Source organism: Panthera onca, chromosome F2, assembly GCF_046562875.1.
Source record: "Panthera onca isolate mPanOnc1 chromosome F2, mPanOnc1 haplotype 2, whole genome shotgun sequence".
In the NCBI taxonomy this organism is placed as follows: Eukaryota; Metazoa; Chordata; class Mammalia; order Carnivora; family Felidae; genus Panthera; species Panthera onca.
In genome coordinates, this window is record NC_138356.1 from 34,682,329 (window position 1) to 34,702,635 (window position 20,307).

A 20,307-nucleotide genomic window follows, 5' to 3' on the forward strand; every position below is an offset into this window, starting at 1 on the left:
TGTCCTAAAAATCTTACAGACTAGGGCTTTTGAACAACATCAGGCTATCTCCTGAGGAGGTTGAGTAGACTTTTATGTGTGAAATAATACCTGCCTTATTTAAAAAAAATATTGAGGTGAATGGTAGATTCCAATGTGGTAGAAAGTACCTGCCTCGTGGACTATATGAAGCTTGATTACTAGAGAAATATATATTAAATTACTTCTTTTTGCATTGATAATTCATACTTTTTTTTACATTATTTAGGTAAAGTATGTGTATATTTTTGACATTTCAGACCTGGTATTATCTTTCTATCGTCACATATTATCAAAGTCTGAAAAACTTACCAACATGAACCAACATGGTGCAGTTGTAATGAACATGGGTTTTGGAGTAAAGGTCTAGGTTCGAATCTTGTCTCAACTACTTTCTTAGCTTTGTGCCTTGAGCAATCATCTACCCTCTCCAAACCTCAGTTTCATCTCCTGTATATGGGGTTGACAATAACATCTTCTTTATAGGGTGACTGGAAGGATTAGGTGAGGCAGCGTAAATAAATGCACTCATGAGGCATCAGACATAGCTCGAGGCACTTTACATGCATCATTTCATTTAGTCTTTCCATCAACATTGTGAAGGTACTATTTTATTACTATTTTTAAGATGAGGAAACTAAAGCACAGGGAGATGCATGGTCCCCAGAACACAGTGAATCCTCAAGGGTTGTGTTGTTGTTGTTGTTGTTGTTGTTATACTGGTGGTTTTTAGTGGTTAAAGACTCATACAGACAGAAACAGTCGGATATTAAATAAACAGTGTTGTTAATTTATTTTTTTGTTGTCCAATCTGATATTCATTTGTCAGTTTCTGCTTCTCCCCAGCCCCACTTACTATTATGTTTCCTCCTTTTATAAACTGGAGTCTGGGCTGGATTAATAGCATATCACAAAGGTAGATGATATCACATATGATGTCTGTAATAAACCAGTAGCGTGTGTTGTCTGGTGTTTGATATGGAAAGACAAGGCGCAGTGGTATAAACCAGCAGTTCCAGTTATAGGCAATGGTGACAAGCAAGAGCCACAGGAGATAGAGTCGATCTAGAAAAATCCAAATGGCATGTAATAAGCATTAAAAAAGACTCTCTTGTAATGGTAATGTTGGAGCAATGTCCTCTGGAGATAAGAAAATTACTGTAAAAGGTTCTATTAACATTCAGTACAATTCTGCCTTTAGAGTCGAAAGCACTGGGTTTTACAAGGGATATTGAGTGATCTTATCAGCTCTTCTAACATTGGAGAAAGGCCTTCTTCTTTGCCAAGAAGTGGCCATGCTGAGTCTGTCCCCACAAGTAAGTATGCTATATGGATCAAGGAAGAGGAGACTCAGGGGAAGTCAGAGGTGCCCTGTTTGGATAACTGCGGCAGTAAGCCTTTTCTGCATCAGGAGTTAAACTTCAGGATCACCCAGGGCAGGTAGACAAAAAGGCCACATCTTGCCTGAATGAGTATGGCTGATGTGAGAGGGCAGAGAATCGGTCCATTAACACAGTCCATGTCCTTTCACAATTGCTTTCTTCTGCTGGAAGGAGGCCACAGGAAGGGATTTGTTCAGTTAGAATAATTAACAATGTGAAAGGATGGAAGAAGATAGATACTTTATAATTACTTTTTTAGGGAGGGGTGTGGGTGTACATATCACTGAATACTTTGGAGCTTTCTTTTCAGAAGTAATTACTGGCAGAATAGACCCTGGACTGCTTTTTATATCTATCTATCTATCTATCTATCTATCTATCTATCTATCTATGTATCTATCTATGTATCTATCTACCATCTATTTATTTTGGTGATTATACATTTACTTTACTTCACATTATTCTGGCATACATTTTAAAAAAGGCAGGAATATTTTATCTCTTGCTTTCACCAGAGAGGCGCAAACAGTCCATTGCATATTTGATATAGTTTATGTTCTGCTTTCTAGACAGATTTAGAATGTGGGCTAGGGAAAAAAGGAAGTCATTGGTGACTTTGGGTTACATGAGTTCTTGATAATAGCCAGCCCTCCCACTGAGAATTTCACCCTTTGATGGTACCTGTGTATGAATCTATGCTTCTTGGAAGTCTAATTTGCTTTAGATACTCTGTCAGAGGCATCTTCTGGAATTTAAAACACAATATGTGATAGTAATGTTCTTCTTTTAGCTTAGCACTGCTTTCTTGTGTTGATGGTACAGCTGTGGGCTTTGCTTTATAGGGGAAAAAAGAGATAAACACATTTTTAAGAAGTCAGGTTAGCTAAATGAGAAAAAGCTTGGATTTCTCAAAGTCAGAACATTTCAGAATCTTCCCATCTCAGTATAGGCAGATAAAGCATGTTTTGACATTGAAATCAGTGACATTAATGACAATATCCATGTAAGGAAAACACTGGAATTTGGAAATAAACAGATTTAAAGCTTACTAGTAAATTATCCTACAGGTGTTACAAATGGGATATATTATTTTATTTATTTAGTGTAATCTCCACACACAATGTGGGACTCAAACTCACAACCTTGAGATCAAGAGTCACATGATCTACTGACTGAGCCAGCCAGGCACACCACAAATAGGATATTTTAAGTACAAGCTTAATTCTTACATATTTTGTAGCATAAAGTCAGTCCTTAGGTTTACATTGAAAAGAAACATTAAAAATTTACATCATTCTAAAGGTTTTAGTTTCATGCTTCTTGGGTTTTGCACATATCTTTCAAGTTATGAATAAATAAAGCTCAAAATATTTTTTCAACATAGTTTATCAAAATACAATGACTGCCTTTTCTTTTCAAAAAGAAATTACTATACAATATGTAGTTTATTTTTTACTTATTTAAAAAATGTTAATTTGTTTATTTTGAGAGAGAGAGAGAGAACATGTATGAGCAGAGAAGGGGCAGAGAGAGAATCCAAAGCAGGCTCTGCATTCAGTGCAGAGCCCAATGTGGGGCTCGGTCTCCTGACCCTGAGATCATGACCAGAGCTGAAATCAAGAGTGAGACACTTAGCTGACTGAGCCATCCAGGATCCCCTGTAGTTTATTTTAAAAATCCAATTTACCTTATACAGAATTTTCCTTATAAAGGAAACCCTTAACTCTATATGTTAACAGTTTAATTTTTATTTAACTGTTATTAAACAACCTTTCTTCTATTTTTGTCTCTCTCTCTATATATATACATAAATATTTTTATAAAGATGTATTCATAATATATATCACTTTTGTGCTCTACTTTATTGTATTTATTAATTTTTCATAAACACATTTCTGAAATTATTAGGGAAGCTGATGATTGCCCCCCATGTGATTAGTTTATTGATGTTCTCTACTATGTTGTATATTCAGATAGTGTTCTTATATTTTTATAATAAATGCTTTGTGTATAAAGGGTATTCTTAATTAATATTTACAATAAAACTTGCTATCGTGGATATTGCTGTTGGCTTGTTCATATACGGTGGGTCCAGAGGTCATGTGCAGAGGGCTCCCTGTGTCTCTCTTCTTCAGGGTTTCTCTGAGCGGCTTACTTAAAGTGTTGGAGACTTAGCAACATGCCCCAGCAACAACCTTCAGCCAATGGAAAACAGTTGGTGGATTGATACCCCAGCTGCTTTCTCCAAAATATGTAAAGTACTTATACAACTCAACACCAAAAAACCTTCCACACAATCTGATTAAAAAATGGGCAGAGGACCTGAATAGACATTTTTTCCCAAAGAAGACATACAGATGGCCAACAGACACATGAAAAGATGCTTAACATTACTCAGCATCACGCCAATGCAATTCTAAACCACAATGAGATATCACCTCACACCAGTCAGAATAGCTAGTATCAAAAGGACAAGAAGTAACAAGTGTTTGTGAGGATGTGGAGAAGGGGGGATCATGTGCATTGTTGGTGGGAATATATGTATTGATGCAACCACTGGAAAACAGTGTGGAGGTTTCTCAGGAGAATTCTTAAGGGTGATCCACATAGTTTTTCAGCTGGATCAAGTCCTAGGGCCTACAGAAGAAGCCATCTCATCAATACGTCTTTATTGTCTTAACTCCTATCTCCATCTCTCTTATCTGCTCTCACCTTCCTGGATCACCTTCAATACAAACTATCTGTACTTAAATCATTGTCGCAGGGTCTGCTTTTGGGGGACCCCAAGCTAAGATATTTGAAAACACATGCCCCTTCATAATTTTTTTCTTTCCAGTACTTTGAGTAACAATGCTTACCAGTTTGGGGGCTGGCTTCAGGTGAGGATATATCTCCTTCTACCAACTTTTTCTTGTAGAGGATTGTTCTTTGACGCATCCTTCTCACCAAGTTGTGTAGCTGGGCATCAGCATACTCATTTATAACAGGGGCTTCATGTGGTTTGCTTTTTGGACAAAATGAGGAAAAAAATGGTGATAGAGATGGATCCATGAAGAAGTACATACAAGGGAGAAATTAAGTTTTTTCACACTCCTTATAGATCTCAGACAATTATTTGCTCCTTTCTACAAGTGAATAGAACAATTTAAAACTTAAGTTTGATGGGGGCGCCTGGGTGGCTCAGTGGGTTGAGCGTCCAGCTTTGGCTCAGGTCATGATCTCACAGCTCGTGAGTTCAAGCCCCGTGTCGGGCTCTGTGCTGATAGCTCAGAGCCTGGAGCCTGCTTTTGCTTCTGTGTCTCCCTCTCTCTCTGCCCCTCACTCACTCACATTCTGTCTCTGTCTCTCTCAAAAATAAATAAATATTAAAAAAATTAAGTTTGATGGAACAGTGTTGGTGGAATACAGATTTACCAATGAAATATTAGAATCCACAAATAACAAATGTCCATTCTTGACTCTATTAGATCTTGAGGACTGTGATTCTGACATTTAATTGCATCATTAGAAGAAAAAAAAAAAAGAAACATTACCTGGCATTGTAGGTAGAATTCTATTTTTTTTTTAAAGGTTTATTTATTTATTTTGAGAGCAAGAGTGAGTGAGAGAGAGAGAGAGAGAGAGAGAGAAGGGCAGAGAAAGAGAGAGAGAAGGAGAGAGAGGATCAGGCCTGATAGCATGGAGCCTGAAGCAGGCTTGATCTCACAAACTGTGAGATCGTGATGTAGGCAGAATTCTAAGGTGGCCCCCTGGTGTACTTGTCCTGCATAATCCTGGAGACAATAAATATGGTGGATTTTGCTTTCATAATTAGTGTGTGCTATATAGCTTAGTTGACTTAAAGGTAAGAAATTTATACAAATGGGCCTGATGTAATCAGATAAGCCCTTTAAAAGCAGAGAGTTTCTGTAGCTGGTGATAGAGCAGAAAGTTACAGGTTTGAAGCATAAGGGCAATTCTACTTGAGAGAAATTATCAATTTTTGGCTTTGAAGAATAAAGGGGCCCCCTCATGAGAATTACATGAAGCTTCTAGGAGCAGAGACTGTCTCAGGCTAGCTGATAACAAGAAAACAAGGACTTCAGTCCTACAACCGCATGGAGCTGAATTCTGCCAATAATTTGAATGAGCTTGGAAGTAGATTCTTCTCTGCTGCCTCCAGGTAAGAGACTAGCCAAGCCTGGCTGATACCTTCATTTCAGCTTTGAGAGACCTTAAACAGAGAACCTAGCCTCACCCAGATTTTTGACTTATGGCAGTGTGAGCTATTAAATGGTATTGTTTTAAGTTACCTAGTTTGTAATAATTTCTTATGCAGCAGTAGAAAATGAATATATCTAGTGTGCGTTAATGCACTTCCCTTCTAAGAAAACAAACAAACAAAAAATAAGTACAGGGTATAAGATATGAATTAGTATACTTCCTAAAGATCTGAGTTCCTTGACAGATTTTCCTCAGACTTCTAACTCGTTCTCTCTACCTTCCTTCTGAAGTCTGACACTGTGTCTACGCAGACCCATATAGGTTCTATCCATTCTCACCTCCTCACATCCATATCTCCCCTTTCCATCTCACTTCCAAACTGGAACTGATACGGTTCACATTGGAGCTGGGTAATCTGTGGATTCTATTTAAAAAAATTCATCTTTATTTATTCTTGAGAGAGGGAGAGAGAGAGAGAGAGAGGCAGTGTGAGTGGAGGAGGGAAAGAGACAGAGGGAGACATAGAATCCTAAGCAGCCTCCAGGCTCCCAGCTGTCAGCACAGAGCCTGCAGGGCTCAAACTCACAAACCATGAGATCATGACCTGAGCTGAGGCCGGACGCTTAACTGACTGAGCCACCAGGCACCACCCACTGTGGATTCTATTTAAAAAGAACCCTAGTATGAGCCCCTCTCTACTAATCTCCATTCTCTATCATGAACAGAAATATATCATATCTATAATTGTTTACAGATTCCCAGACCATCGGTGTGTCTTTCTTTCTTATTATCATAGTATAATTTATGCCGCTTTTATATGTCAAAAGTCCTGCCTCAGCATCAACATTCTTTTAAAAAAATTTTTTTTAATGTTTATTTATTTTTGAGACAGAGACAGAGCATAAACAGGGGAGGGGCAGAGAGAGAGAGGGAGACACAGAATCTGAAACGAGCTCCAGGCTGTCAGCACAGAGCTCGACACGGGGCTCGAACCCACGAAGTGTGAGCTCATGACCTGATTCGAAGTCAGACGCTTAACCAACTGAACCACCCAAGCACCCCTCAGCATCAAGATTCTTTAAGTGTGTCACACTAAAAGCTTTAAAAGCCTTCTCAAGAATGGCGAAGACTGAGATGCAGTGGAAGACTGGTACATCTTAGACAATATAGAAGTAGGGGATATGAGGTCTACAAAACTAGAATTTTTTTTTCTGATTAAGAAGTGTTATATATATCATTTCACAGATTTCTTCTTAGTATGCCTAGGAGTTTATTCATCCATCAGACTGTTGAGTTTCTACTTTATGTAATGGAATAAAAAGATGAATTAGACTGTAACCCTACGGATGTTCATAGTTTAATGGGGGAAGTAAGGATGTAAATGAGTACCTAATAAATAACAAATATATGTACAAAGTGCTATGTTCATACTAAACTTGGCCTGGGGAATCAAGGAAGGGTTTCACAGAGAAAGCATCTTAAGTCTGAAATGTTTAGAAGGCCTTTGACAGAGAAATGAAAGAAGGACCTTCGAGGCATTGAGAATAATACGTTCAGAAATGTGAAAAAACATAACACATTCAGCAAGTATTGTGGGGGTGACTGGAACAGAGTAAGTATATGGAGGAGGCCAGGTAGCAGAGGTAGTAGGAGTGGTGGTGGTTAGGTCCTGAAAGGTGAGTGGGGTCAGATTATGATGGTTCCTACATGATTTATTAGGAGTTTGGACATTAATCTATAGGTTAATGGGAGCCAATGTAGAGTATTAAACAAATGAGGTGTATGAGCAGATAGAAGTTTTAGAGACCCAGAAATAGCGGCAGAGTTGAAGAGGAGCAGTGTAAATGGATCGACACAAGGAAAGAAGTGAATGGGTTAGGTTAGAACTGTTACGGGAAAAGAGAAGGATTAAAGAAATAATTTAGAGCCAGAAAGAAAAGGATTTGATCTTTCTGGATCTTCTGAATAATCCAAATAAGAAATCAAGAATAACTTCTAAGTTTGTATTACAAGAGTCTAGCTTCATGAAGATGCCATTAATATAATGAGGAACTCAGAAAGATGTTTGTATATAGAGGGTGTGTGGAAAAATGAGTTTTTGTGTGTGTGTGTGTGTGTGCATGTTCAATTTAAGATGTTTGTAGGACCTTGTGTGATAGGATTTTGTGCCTCCCAGAAGACATTTTCTGGGGATAAGACCTTGGTGGTCATCAGTGTATATGGGATGTGTGAAGAGATGTATGTAGATGATATCATTATAGACTGAAGTTCTCAAGGTCAGAAACCGTGTTTTCTTTATATTCCACAAGACCTAGGACAAGGTAAGTTTTCAATAAATGCTTATTGAATAAATAAACTCACTACTTCCAACCTCTTGTTTGACCTTATGTGATGTGCCTCAGTGCACTAAAAAAAATCTATAAAAAGTGAAGTTGAGACTTGCTGGATCATTAACTGTAAAGGCAGGTATTCGAACTGTCAAAATATCTAATCCAAACCTTAAGACCTAAGGAAGAGTGTTTTTTCTTTTTTCCTGAATCATCGATAAGCCCTAATTGACCATATAATTGCCACTTAATCACACTGGTTTTTATTGTGCAAACCTACCTCATGATTAAAGTGCTGAAAATTATATTAGAAAGCATGCCAGCATTTCAAATGCATGTCTATATTTCCACTACGATATATTTTTCTTTTTGTATTAGTTGAGCGTTTTATGTCCATTTATTTCATCTTTTCTTTTTTCCCCAGCTCTCTTAAAGAGTAATCCTTGTTCATCTTCTCCCTTACTGACATATATGCAGAAGCTATGAATGTATTTCTCTTTAGGTAATTTTGTGACTGAATAAAAAGTCATGTATTTTCATGAGATAAACACAAAATCAAACGGGTGTAGAGAGAGAAGCAATGGATATGCCTTATGTAACTATGTCTCATTTGAGTGATATTTGATATTTCTTGTTCATATTACTAAATGTATATTTTTAAAAGAATTATTCCTCATAATTCCTTGATAAACCATATCTTACATAAATATGTAAACATTTTACAAATTTTAGTAAAGAAATAGAAGGAAAGTCTTATTAAAACTCTTATTGAGATGAGTGAGGCTGTTAAAATTTGTATATGTATCTATGGGAGAATAAAAAATTAGTTGTTAGAGTGACATTTATTCCTGTTTTAATTTTTTTGATAAGGGTATAGAGAACACTCATTTTAAATAAAAGCTGATGAAAAAAATCGAATTATAGTGGTAGTCTTCATTTCTTTCAATCAGAGATATAAGCAAAAAAAAAATCATATATTTGACAATTGTTCTTGCATTTGGGGTTGCAGAAGCTTTCTCACTCCAGGGTGAATGCATCATAGTAATAATGAGATGGGTTAGAAGTAGGCCTTTCTTTTGCAAAGGGAGAGAAAAGCCATCGTGAAAGGGGAGGCAGAAAAGAGAAACTTGTGGTCTGTGGGAGTATTCAGGATATCATTTTTATGTATTTATATTTGTTTATTTATTGTTATTTTTGAGAGCAAGAGAGCACATGCGTGTGCACATGAGTTGGGGGCTGCAGAGAGAGAAGGGGACAGAGGATCTAAAGCGGACTCTGTGCTGACATCAGAGACCCTGAAGGGGGCTTGAACTCATGAACCGTGAGATTATGACCTGAGCTGAAGTCTGATACCTGATCCACTGAGCCACCCAGGTACCCTAGGATATAAATTTTAAGAAAGAGTACATACGTAAGATGTGGATCTTGAAACTGATTCTTTCAAAACTATTTGTGTTTACTGAGACTCTTGGAAAGTTTTTATGTACACCCAGTGATACCCATTTACCACTCTCCCATTAAGGTTGTTGCTTTAGTATAATGCAAAGGGGTGACTACTTTTGACGAGGTGAAATGGATGGTGGCAGTCAAGAATGAGTTTGCAGTGAAGGATGAATGGCACTTTGATTGATAATGTAGAGGGAAAATGTTCAAGGCAAAGGATACAGCCTGAGAAAAAGTGTATCAGTTGCTGCTCTGTGGAGAATAATAAAAGCTCAAACATTTAATGTAAAATCCCAAATCACCTATGATTTGGTTTGAAAGGTCAGTTGAGACCAATGGGGAAGCATAGCAGGATTCTAAGCAGAAGAGGGACATTATTAGCTATATTTTGGAAAAATAATTGAGAAAAATAAAGATAATTAGTTGTGGTGTGGAAGAAGTATAACTGGAAGAAGGGAGAAAGTTGAGTTAAAATATGTGGGTTAATGTAACAGTGAAATTTCAAGTTTGGTCGGTGTACTACATTGAACAGTGTTCTGCCAAAATTCATGCCCAACTGGAACCTCAGAATGTGACTTTACTTGAAAATAAGATCTTTACAGGGGCGCCTGGGTGGCGCAGTCAGTTAAGCGTCCGACTTCAGCCTTCAGCCAGGTCACGATCTCGCGGTCCGTGGGTTCGAGCCCCGCGTCAGGCTCTGGGATGATGGCTCGGAGCCTGGAGCCTGCGTCCGATTCTGTCTCCCTCTCTCTCTGCCCCTCCCCCGTTCATGCTCTGTCTCTCTCTGTCCCAAAAATAAATAAAAAAAACGTTGAAAAAAAAAAAAAAGAAAATAAGATCTTTACAAATGTGAGTAGCTAAGTGAAGATGAAGTCATACTGGAGTTGGGTGGGCCTTTAATCTAATGACTGGTGTCTTTATTGGAAGGCCAAGTGAAGACAGGGAGGAGACACACAGGGAGAACACCATGTGACAATGGAGGAAGAAATTGGAGTGATGTATCCACAAGTCAAGAAACACCACAGACTGCTGGCAACCAGCAGAGGCTGGGATAGGGATGTGGACCAGATTCTCCCTCGGGCTTTCAGAAGGACCAAACTTGCAGGCACCTCGATTTCAGGCTTCTAGCCTCTAGAACTGTGAGAGGATAAATTTCTGTTGTTTGAAGCCACTCAGTTTATGGTAATTTGTTGTGACAAATTTGTTGTGACAAATGTGACAAAGTTAGTTAGCAAACTGGATGACTGTGATGCCATGTAACTCAGATGGAAGCATAAGTTGTAAGATAACTGTAAATGCACTAAATTCAGTATACGTTAAACTTGAAGTGTGAATGAAGAATCAAGGTCTTTTTAAAATATGTATAGCAGGCAGTTGAGAATTTGTGTCTGGAATTCAAACAGGGAGGACTGAGCTGGATGGAGATGTTGAACTAGGATCACCTTTCTAGAGGCTATGGTGGGAATTATATAGTGGATGAGATTGCTGGTAAGAGCCTGCATAGAACAAGAAAAGATTGGGAGGTCAAACCTTGTAATTTGCTGACATTTAAGGAGTAGCGTAAGATAAGGAATTGAGAAGTAGCAATTAGAGAGGTAGATCTGAGACAGAAAAATGTCACAAAAATCAGGGAAACTAAGAGTTTGGAAAAGAAGATCAGTCGTGTCTCATGCTGCACACAAACTGTGCAAATTTTGTCATTTTTGTCTTGACAAGTATTTTGTAAAAAAGTGCAAAGACTCTGTTCTTGAAGTGATATTTTGAATTTCCATTCATTATTTCCTGAACTCAGTTAAAAGTGGTATTTATTCCCTTTAGTAAAATCTTGAGTAAACTTTGGCTTTTGCAAACTTTATCTGATTCTTATTAATGCTTAATTAAGAATTAAATTCCTTTTTTCGTTAAAGACTTAATGCTTTTTAAAAATTCAAGTTGATCAAAGTCCTTTAAAATCTCCTATTCAAGATATGTTGAATAACAGACAGGGATTGGACAAAGAATATTATATTCCTATTTGGGAAAACTTTGAGGGGAGAGAGGAGCAGGTCTTTTTTGTTTGTTGTGTTTTCTCAATAATTGATAAATTCAGACAGTTGTTCTCAAAGGTTACATTTAAAGAAAAGAAACCTGCTTGGAATAAGTGGAAATTTTTGTAGGCATAAATTTCTGAATGAAAATACTTGAAATTAGTACAAAATTCAGATTCTTACCAATGTGTCTGGTGGTTGACCATAAAACCTACAAATTTTAAGGAAATATGGGCTAGTGTAGTTATAACTCAACCAAGCCTCACTTGGTTTCCCTCTCATATTCACCTCTAAATGCTGTGAAGATTTTGAGTTGTTTATCACATTTTGCTTGTGCATATGGTATAGTTTGTACACATTAGTTTGTACAAATGGAAATGTACATATGGATATTATGATGCAGTTTCCTAACTTAAATTCTTGATCTGTCTAGAATGTGCTACAATGCATTTGTGATTCCAGAACTTGTTCCTGAACTCTGGCCAGCAGTTCACTCTCTAGATTTTTCCTTCTGTTAATCTATAAGTGTTGGAGGTTGTGTCCAAGATATTTATTGCTATTGTTATTGAATCACATTGTAATGGCCTACAAATGTAGCGGTGCCTAACTTTGTTAATAGTTGGTGCCTAACTTTGTTAATAGTTAAACAACATTTTAAGACTACAGGAACAAAAAAGTTATAAAAATAGTGTCACATAGGTTACAAATTTATAACCTAAGACCCATATGTACACATCAACATACATACACACCTACTAATAGCAATCCTTCCCAAATCTTAGCCCAATTGGAAAGAGAATGAATATACATATAAATATACAAACATAAAATAATCATAATACTAATATGTTTCATGTCAATAGACATTAAATTCTCTAATGATGTCAGGTATTTTTTGAGATTAAGGTGAACAACAGCTATGTTGTTTATCATTTTTTTCCATATAGTAGCAGCCTGCAAGAGTCAAACAATCTGCTCACAAAATGTTCCTGAAAATTGGTGCATTTTGAGTGTCTCGTTCATTTATTTAACAGATATTTATAGCACTTACTTTGCATGAGGAAAGATAACATGTTCTATATTGACTTTGAAGAATCTTAAAAAACATTTTTTTAAAGTTATATCTTGCCCAACGTGGGGCTCAGACTTATGACCCTGAGTTCAAGAGTCACATGCTCTACTGACTGAACCAGCCAGGCTCCCTGACTTTGAAGATTTCTTAGTTAATAGTCCTTTCTTTCATTTTACATATGTCATTATGTTTATTCTTACTTATTGGGTTCTTCTGAGTAAATTGCTGGGGTTTTTAAATTTAAAAACTGACTGATTAGAATGCACCATGGACTGAAACATGTATCCCACCCCCCGTAATTTTATACATTGATGCCCTATCCCCCAGTGTGACTGTATTTGGAGATAGGGTCCTTAGGAAGGTAATTAAGGTAGAATGGAGTCATAAGGTTTAGTCCTCAATCCAATAGGATTGGTGTCCTTAGAAGAAGAGGAAGGGACACCACAGGGTTCTCTCTGTGTGCATGCACAGAAGAAAGGCATCTAATGTTAGAACATAGCAAGAAGGCAGCCATCTTTAAGCCAGGAAGAGAGGTTTAACCAGAAACCCTGACAGCACTTTGATGTGGATTTCCAGTTTCTACAACTGAGAGAAAACAAATTTCTGTTGTTTAAGCCACTCAGTTTGTGGTATTTTGTTATGACAGCCTGAGCAGACTATTACAGAATGTATACAGGTCTAGAAAAAAAAAGGGTAAAGCTATTTTAAGAAGCAGATGAAAAAGTAAATCAAGATAATAGGCTGAATGCCATAAATCTCTGAAAATGACAAAAGAAAAGATTTAAAAAATGTATAGTACCGGAAAACAAACAGGAAACTTCTAGTCAGAAAACAAGGAATTTGAGAAATTTCTTAAAGACAGAAAGCTCATGGGTTCATATGTTGACTTGTTTAATTCTCCCAAATTATGACATGCTTAGAACAGCGCTGCTCTTGTTATTACTAATGAAGAAAAACACTGCCAAAAACACTCACAGAAGATATTTGTTGCAAAATGAGAGAGGGGGGATCTGGGTGGCTCAGTTGGTTAAGCATCTGACTTTTGATCTCAGCTATGGTCATGATCTCACAGTTTGTGAGATGGAGCCCTATGTTGGGTTCTGTGCTGGCAGAATGGAGCCTGCTTGGAATTCTCTCTCTCCATCTTTCTCTGCCCTTCCTCCCCTCTCAAAATAAATAAACTAAACAAAAAGTGACAGAGGTTCTGGAAGTGTTTTACCTTTTTTGGGGGGAGTGGACATCAGGGGGCCTTAAGGGGGCCATGGCCAATCGTTGGGATGATTACACAGAGTGTGAAGTAGGTTACTTTCTTTCTCACCTAACCTTCACTGAGTGGATAGAAGCAGGAGCCATTGCCTCCAGGATGTTGCAGTGAGATGGGTTTTGGGCTGGAAAAGCAGGGCTGTCTCCCAGGTGACTGGTAAGAATCAGAATAAATGGGGGGCTCTATGACCAGATGATGAGTTAGTGTTACACTTCTTGGCAATGTGTTCTTTCCCACAATCACCATAGAAAGAATATAATAAATGGAACAGAATCTACAGCAATGGTTTACCACATGGTGGAGTGAGGTGAGGAGGTGGAATAAGAGGGAGTTCAGTGGAAATGATTTTCCCCACGTGCAGGCAGTAAAGGGAGGCATTGTCTGTAGCCAGTTTAATAAAAACTATAAATAACTGAAAGTTGGGGGCGCCTGGGTGGCTCAGTCGGTTAAGCATTGGACTTCGGCTCAGGTCACGATCTCGCGGTCTGGGAGTTCGAGCCCCGCGTCAGGCTCTGTGCTGACTGCTCAGAGCCTGGAGCCTGTTTCAGATTCTGTGTCTCCCTCTCTCTCTGACCCTCCCCCGTTCATGCTCTGTCTCTCCCTATCTCAAAAATAAATAATAAAACGAAAAAAAAATAACTGAAAGTTGGTCTCTTTTTTAATCATCACTGTGTGCTGATAATTCTGAACAATGTCGATAATAAAATACTTCTACAGCCTCAAGGTAGACCACTCAGTGCTCCTTTTTAAATGTTTACTTATTTTGAGGGGCGCCTGGGTGGCTCAGTCGGTTAAGCGGCCGACTTCGGCTCAGGTCATGATCTCGCGGTCAGTGAGCTCAAGCCCCGCGTCGGGCTCTGTGCTGACCGCTCAGAGCCTGGAGCCTGTTTCAGATTCTGTGTCTCCCTCTCTCTGACCCTCCCCCGTTCATGCTCTGTCTCTCCCTGTCTCAAAAAAAAAAAACGTTAAAAAAGAATTTAAAAAAAGTAAATGTTTACTTATTTTGAGAGAGAGTGTGTGAGCATGAGTGGAGGAGGGATGGAGAGAGAGGGAGAGAGAATCCCAAGCAGACTCCACACTCAGTGCAGAGCCCAATGAGGGGCTCCATTTCACCACCAGGAAATCACGACCTGAGCCAATATCAAGAGTCAGATGCTCAACCGAGTGAGCTACCCAGACTCCCTATTGTTCCCGTTTTGTACAGCACTGATCTACACAAGTTATGGGGAATTTTAAGTACAAAGACGATCACATAAGCCAAGAATTACCAAAAATCGTGCAACATCAACATTATCAGAAACACTAATGTAAACAAAGAGAAAAACTAATACCCGAGGAAATGAACAAACAGACAATAATTAAAAATAGAGTTAAGAGAGGATATCTATTTTATATTAATCAGAATAGGTTATTGTGAAAGAGAATCAATTCGAAACTTGGAGATAAAAAGTTTGATCATTTGAAAAACAAAAATAAAAACAACAATAAAAATGAAGAAAGATACTATAGAGAAATCTTATTTCACAATTGAAGAAATATGCAAGCCTTCAGATTCAAAAAGGCCACCAAATGCAAGTGAGATGAATACTAGAAAACTCAAACTTAGCACACCAATATAAATCTCAGAACACTAAAATTAAAGAGAAAAGTGTTAAGAGCTTCTAGAGGTGGAAAAAAAAAATCCCTATAAATAAAGGAGCATTAGATCGGCACCGGATTTCTCACTGACACTACTGGATACTAGAAACTAATAAAGCAGCATCTCAAAATTTCTAAGGGAAAATAAATTTTCCTTGAACTCCACCTGCCAAACCCTATATAAAATCAGCTCTTCACTTTGTTCAGGGAGACTTTACCTTCCAAGTACAGCTCTGCCTGGCTTAGCAAGCAACAAATTCAATTTTTGTGTCAGGTGTTACATGGTGGCCTCTTCCTTTGACACTAGGAATATAATTTAAAAGGTAAAAGGGTTTAAAAAGACGAAACAGATGAAGGAGTTGGGATTTTAGTTAGTAGAGAATGTAGAGCTCTGGCAAAATCTATATTGAGAAATTCAGTTTAGGCCTTGAAGCTAAAGTAGATTCTACAATCTTTCCCTGAATCTAAATTTGGGAACCACATGCTGAAGAGAAATATGCTATTTCTGTAGGTCAGATTGTGGGTCTACTTATCCACCTACCCACCTTGAGTGGAAATATTCCCTAAGAAGTAATCCATGCCCAGATGGGTTTACTGCATAGGAGAGGAAAAAACCCTAGAGAAAGGGTGAGGGCCTGGTTTCTTGCCTTCAAGGCACAGGAATCCCAATCACTACTAAAACACAGCAGATCAATGTTTTGGGTTCTAACTACATTAGCAATTTCTCTTGCTATGAGTAAACTGGGAATGAGACAGTGAACAGCAAGAAGCAGATGTGACAAAAGGAATGTGGAACTATTTTAACTCCCCTAAACAAATGCCAATTACCCTGAGGCAGATTTGTCATTGCCTTGGCAGCAGTATGTGTGGCTGTGGCCTGGAGACAGAAACAGAATCTTATGATTCAGAGCAGAGATTGGCTTCTTTCAAACAGATGCCAATGGGAATAAATGTATGTGGAAAACTCTTCACAGGAAGGGGTTCCATTTGGATTAATTCAATAATTTGAATGTGAAGAGAGGCAATCTGTAGAAAAGGGAAACCAAGACTGAGTTGATGAAGCAAAATCACAGGAGATCCTTACAGAAACCAGATATAGCACGTAAGGAAATTACACTAGGAAAGGGAGGAGAAGTCAGTGCTGATGATCAGCACTTAGAGTCAGATCACAGTTCTGCACAATGGGAACAGGACTGCTGAATAGAAGTCTAAACTCTGATGGCCTGTATGTGATTGTGGTCAGCTTCTAGAGTCCTAGAGAACCAAGCTCCCAGTCCCTGCCCATCTAGAAATTAGGAGTTTCAGTTTCTGATGGGGCAAAATTCTTGAGTAGATTCTTCCTTAAGAGTGAGTGCATAGTAAATGGTTAGCAGGGATATATTTCCTTGACTGGAAAATATTTGCACAGATTCTTTTCTGTGAAAGCATAGAGAGACATCATGTATATTCCAGCTAGATAATTAACAGTGTCTAATAAAGAAATAATGGCAAATGAATATTCAGTTTGATGTTCAGATAAAGGAGAGGGCAATGCATATATTTAAGGGATACTCTGAGTGCCAAATTCATGGCTTCTTTTCCTTCTTCTAAATGTTGGGAAGAGAGAGAAAAATGATCTGAAGCACTGAAGAGTCAAATTAAACCTGTTAAAGAAGTTGGCTAGGCACGTGGGTAAAATTTAAATAATTCTGGCTTTTTAACTACCAAAAGGAAGGATGAAGTGTCTGTTAGAAGTAGGTTGGTAAAAAGCAAGATGAGTGGCACCTGGGTGGCTCGGTTGGCTGAGTGTCAGGCTTCAGCTCAGGTCATGGTCTCACAGTTTGTGCGCTGGAGCCCCAGGTTGGGCTCTGCGCTGATAGCATGGAGCCTGCTTGGATCCCATTTCCCTCTCTCTCTGCCCTTCACCTGCTCTTGTGTGCATGCACTCTCTGTCTCAAAAATAAATAAACGTTAAAAAAAAGCAAGATGAAATTACAAGTTGCCGATAACTGCTGAAATTCGGTGAGAGAATAGTGCTACTAGCTTGGCTCTACACTGAAACTTTCCTTAAGATAGAAGCAGACCATAATAGCTTTCCTTCTCTGTTAGTAATTATATTTTCATAAAGAAACCTGTGCTGACTGGGACACTCCCATAGTTTTGATTGCTGTCAGTTATCTACTTCTGGGGACAGACTGTAGGACATTTATGCCATTATGAAAAACACACCAACTGACTTTTGACAAAAGTGCAAAAGCAATTCTAAGGAGGAAGGATAGCCGCTTTGACACATATGGTGCTAGAGCAACTGGACATCTAAGGCAAAAAAATGAACTTCAACCTAAACCTCATACTTCATACAAAAATTAACTCAAAATGGATCATAAGTTGAAGTGTAAAACAAAATAGTATACAATTTTTTAGAAAAAGTGAAAGAAAATCTTCTGGGTCTGGGGCTAAGCAAAGAGTTCTTAAATTTGATACCAAAAGCATAATCTACAAAAGGAAAAACTGAAAAATTATACCTAATCAAAATTAAAAACATTTGCTCTATTAAAAGATCCTATTAGGAGGATGAAAAGATACGCAACACCATGGGAGAAAATATTTTCAAACAACATATCCAACAAAGATCTAGTACCTAGAATATATAAACAACACTACAGCTTAGCAGCAAAAATTTAAAACAATTTGATTATAAAGGGAGCAAAAGACATGAACAGTCATTTCATGGATGAGGATATGCAAATGGCAAATGAGCTCATGAAAAGATGTATAGTGTCACTGGCCATTAGGAAATGCTAATTAAAAGCATAATAAAATATTACCGCATCAATCAGAATGGCTAAAATAAAAAATGGTGACACCACCAAATACTGGCAAAGATATGGAGAAACTGGATCACTCATACTTTGCTGGTTAGGATGTAAAATGGTACAGACACTCTGGAAAACAGTTTGGCAGTTTCTTATAAAACTAAACATGTAATTATCGTATGATCCAATTATCACATGATATGTTGGACGTGTATCCCAGAGAACTAAGAAGCTGTGTTCACACAAAAACCTGTTCACAGATGTTCATAGGAGCTTTGTTATTAATAACCCAATATTGGAACCAACTCAGATGTCCTTCAGTAACTAAACTGTAGTTCAGCCATATAATGGAATACTACTCAGAAAAAATTTTAAAAAAGGAATGATTAATGATGCACACAACTAGAATGAATCTCTAGGAAATTATATGACTTAAAAGTCAATAGCCAGAGGTTAAATACCATTTGTGATTCCATTTATATGATATTTTTAAAATGACAAAGTTGTAGAGATGGAGAACACATTAGTGATTGTCAGGAAGCAGGGAGGGGCTAAAGAATGGCATAGGGAGTGAGACGCATGTGGTTATAAAGGGCAATAGGAAAGATCCTTGATGGAACTATTTTGTATTTTGATGGTGGTAATATGAATTTATACACACAATAAAATTACATAAAACACACACACACACAAATACACAAATGAATACAAATAAAACAGGGAAATCTGAATAAGATCAGTGGATTATAACTCTTAATATCCTGGTTGTAGCACTGTACTATATATACTCTTGTAAGATATTACCATTGGTTAAAGGATATGTGGGAGCTTTCTATATAATTTCTTACAATTGAATATAAACCTATGAGTATCCCAAATTAAAAAAAAAAACGCTACCATCATTAACCTGAAAAACACCATTATACCTATTAAGTTCAGCATACTGAGGTAGAAATATGGCATTCTACAACCTTGCTATTCAAAAGACTGGTCTGCAGACCTGTAGTATCAGCATCCCTGAGAGCTTGTCAGAAATGCAGAGTATCAGGCCTTGCCCTATATCTTTTAAAACAGAATTTGCATTTTGACAAGCTCTTCAGATCATTTGTATGGACATTAAAATTTGAGAAACACTGTTCCATTAAAATTGAACTTGCAAGCTTAAATCTGGAACCACACTTTTTCCTTGGCTTAAGTCCCTTTTTTCTCTTCTTGAAGGAAGGGTAGAAAGTTCTCATTTTTCTTGAATGCTAGCTATGTCAATATCACACATGATTCTTACAAAACTCAATGAGATGGGCTTTATTATATCTCTTTCAGATGAACTGAAAACCTGTCTGATTGAAAAGTCATGCATGAAAATAGGTGATGGAAGGTTATAAACAAATTATGACAAAACTATACAAGAGGAAACTGGAACTAATTAGAACTCAATGTTTTCTGATCTTTAAAAGGTGAGTATTTTGATTTTAAAAAAGCCAAACTAGTCTGACAGTGCATATCTTCTCTTAAGAAGTAGAGAACATTTAGAGTACATGTAGCACAACTGAGTGAGAATCTAGTCATTTGGGTCCTACTTTAGTAATATGGGTTGGGAGGTGAATTTGTTAAAATTGAATGACATTAACTTAAACTCAGTTTTCTCACATGCAAGGTAAAGCTAATATTTTGTACAGGATAAAATTATAATAAAAGATGGAAAAACACTTGAATCTTCAAGAGGGAAATGGGGAAAGCCAAGAACACCATATGGTACTATAACATAAATTTTCAAGCCTTTTCGGAGAGGCAGGCCACTCTCCTGATGAACATTATCATCAAATTTTATGGTCAAAAGTACTTACCATGTCTTGTGCAAATAATTTGTATAGTCTGTCACATACTGTATTACACTGAATATTCAATTTGAAGAACCTAGTTTCTGAAGGGCATAACAGCACATAGTGGTAAAACTTACTCATAAATCATATGGGCATGGTTGAGGGAGCTCACTATTTGATCTGTCTATAGTCAGTACAGATCTTGAATGTGCATCACAGATTTTTATGTAAATCAGAGACATCAATAGTCACATAAATTTGCATTTACAACTTGATTTCTGTTAGTGAATGTGACAGAATCATCCTATCTGCTACAAG

The 20,307-nt window shown here is 37.6% G+C and overlaps 1 protein-coding gene across 1 annotated transcript in view; it reads right to left on the minus strand.

Moving 5' to 3' along the window:
- The window catches only part of CNGB3 (cyclic nucleotide gated channel subunit beta 3), a 158,610-nt gene that overhangs the window by 89,873 nt on the left and 48,430 nt on the right, over positions 1-20,307 (minus strand). Inside the window, exons 4-6 of the mRNA XM_060611518.3 lie at positions 4,259-4,404; positions 2,082-2,234; positions 875-1,083 (exon numbers count right to left, since the gene is read on the minus strand). Of these exons, the coding sequence (XP_060467501.3) occupies positions 875-1,083; positions 2,082-2,234; positions 4,259-4,404 (508 nt within the window). The remainder of the gene's footprint in view (positions 1-874; positions 1,084-2,081; positions 2,235-4,258; positions 4,405-20,307) is intronic.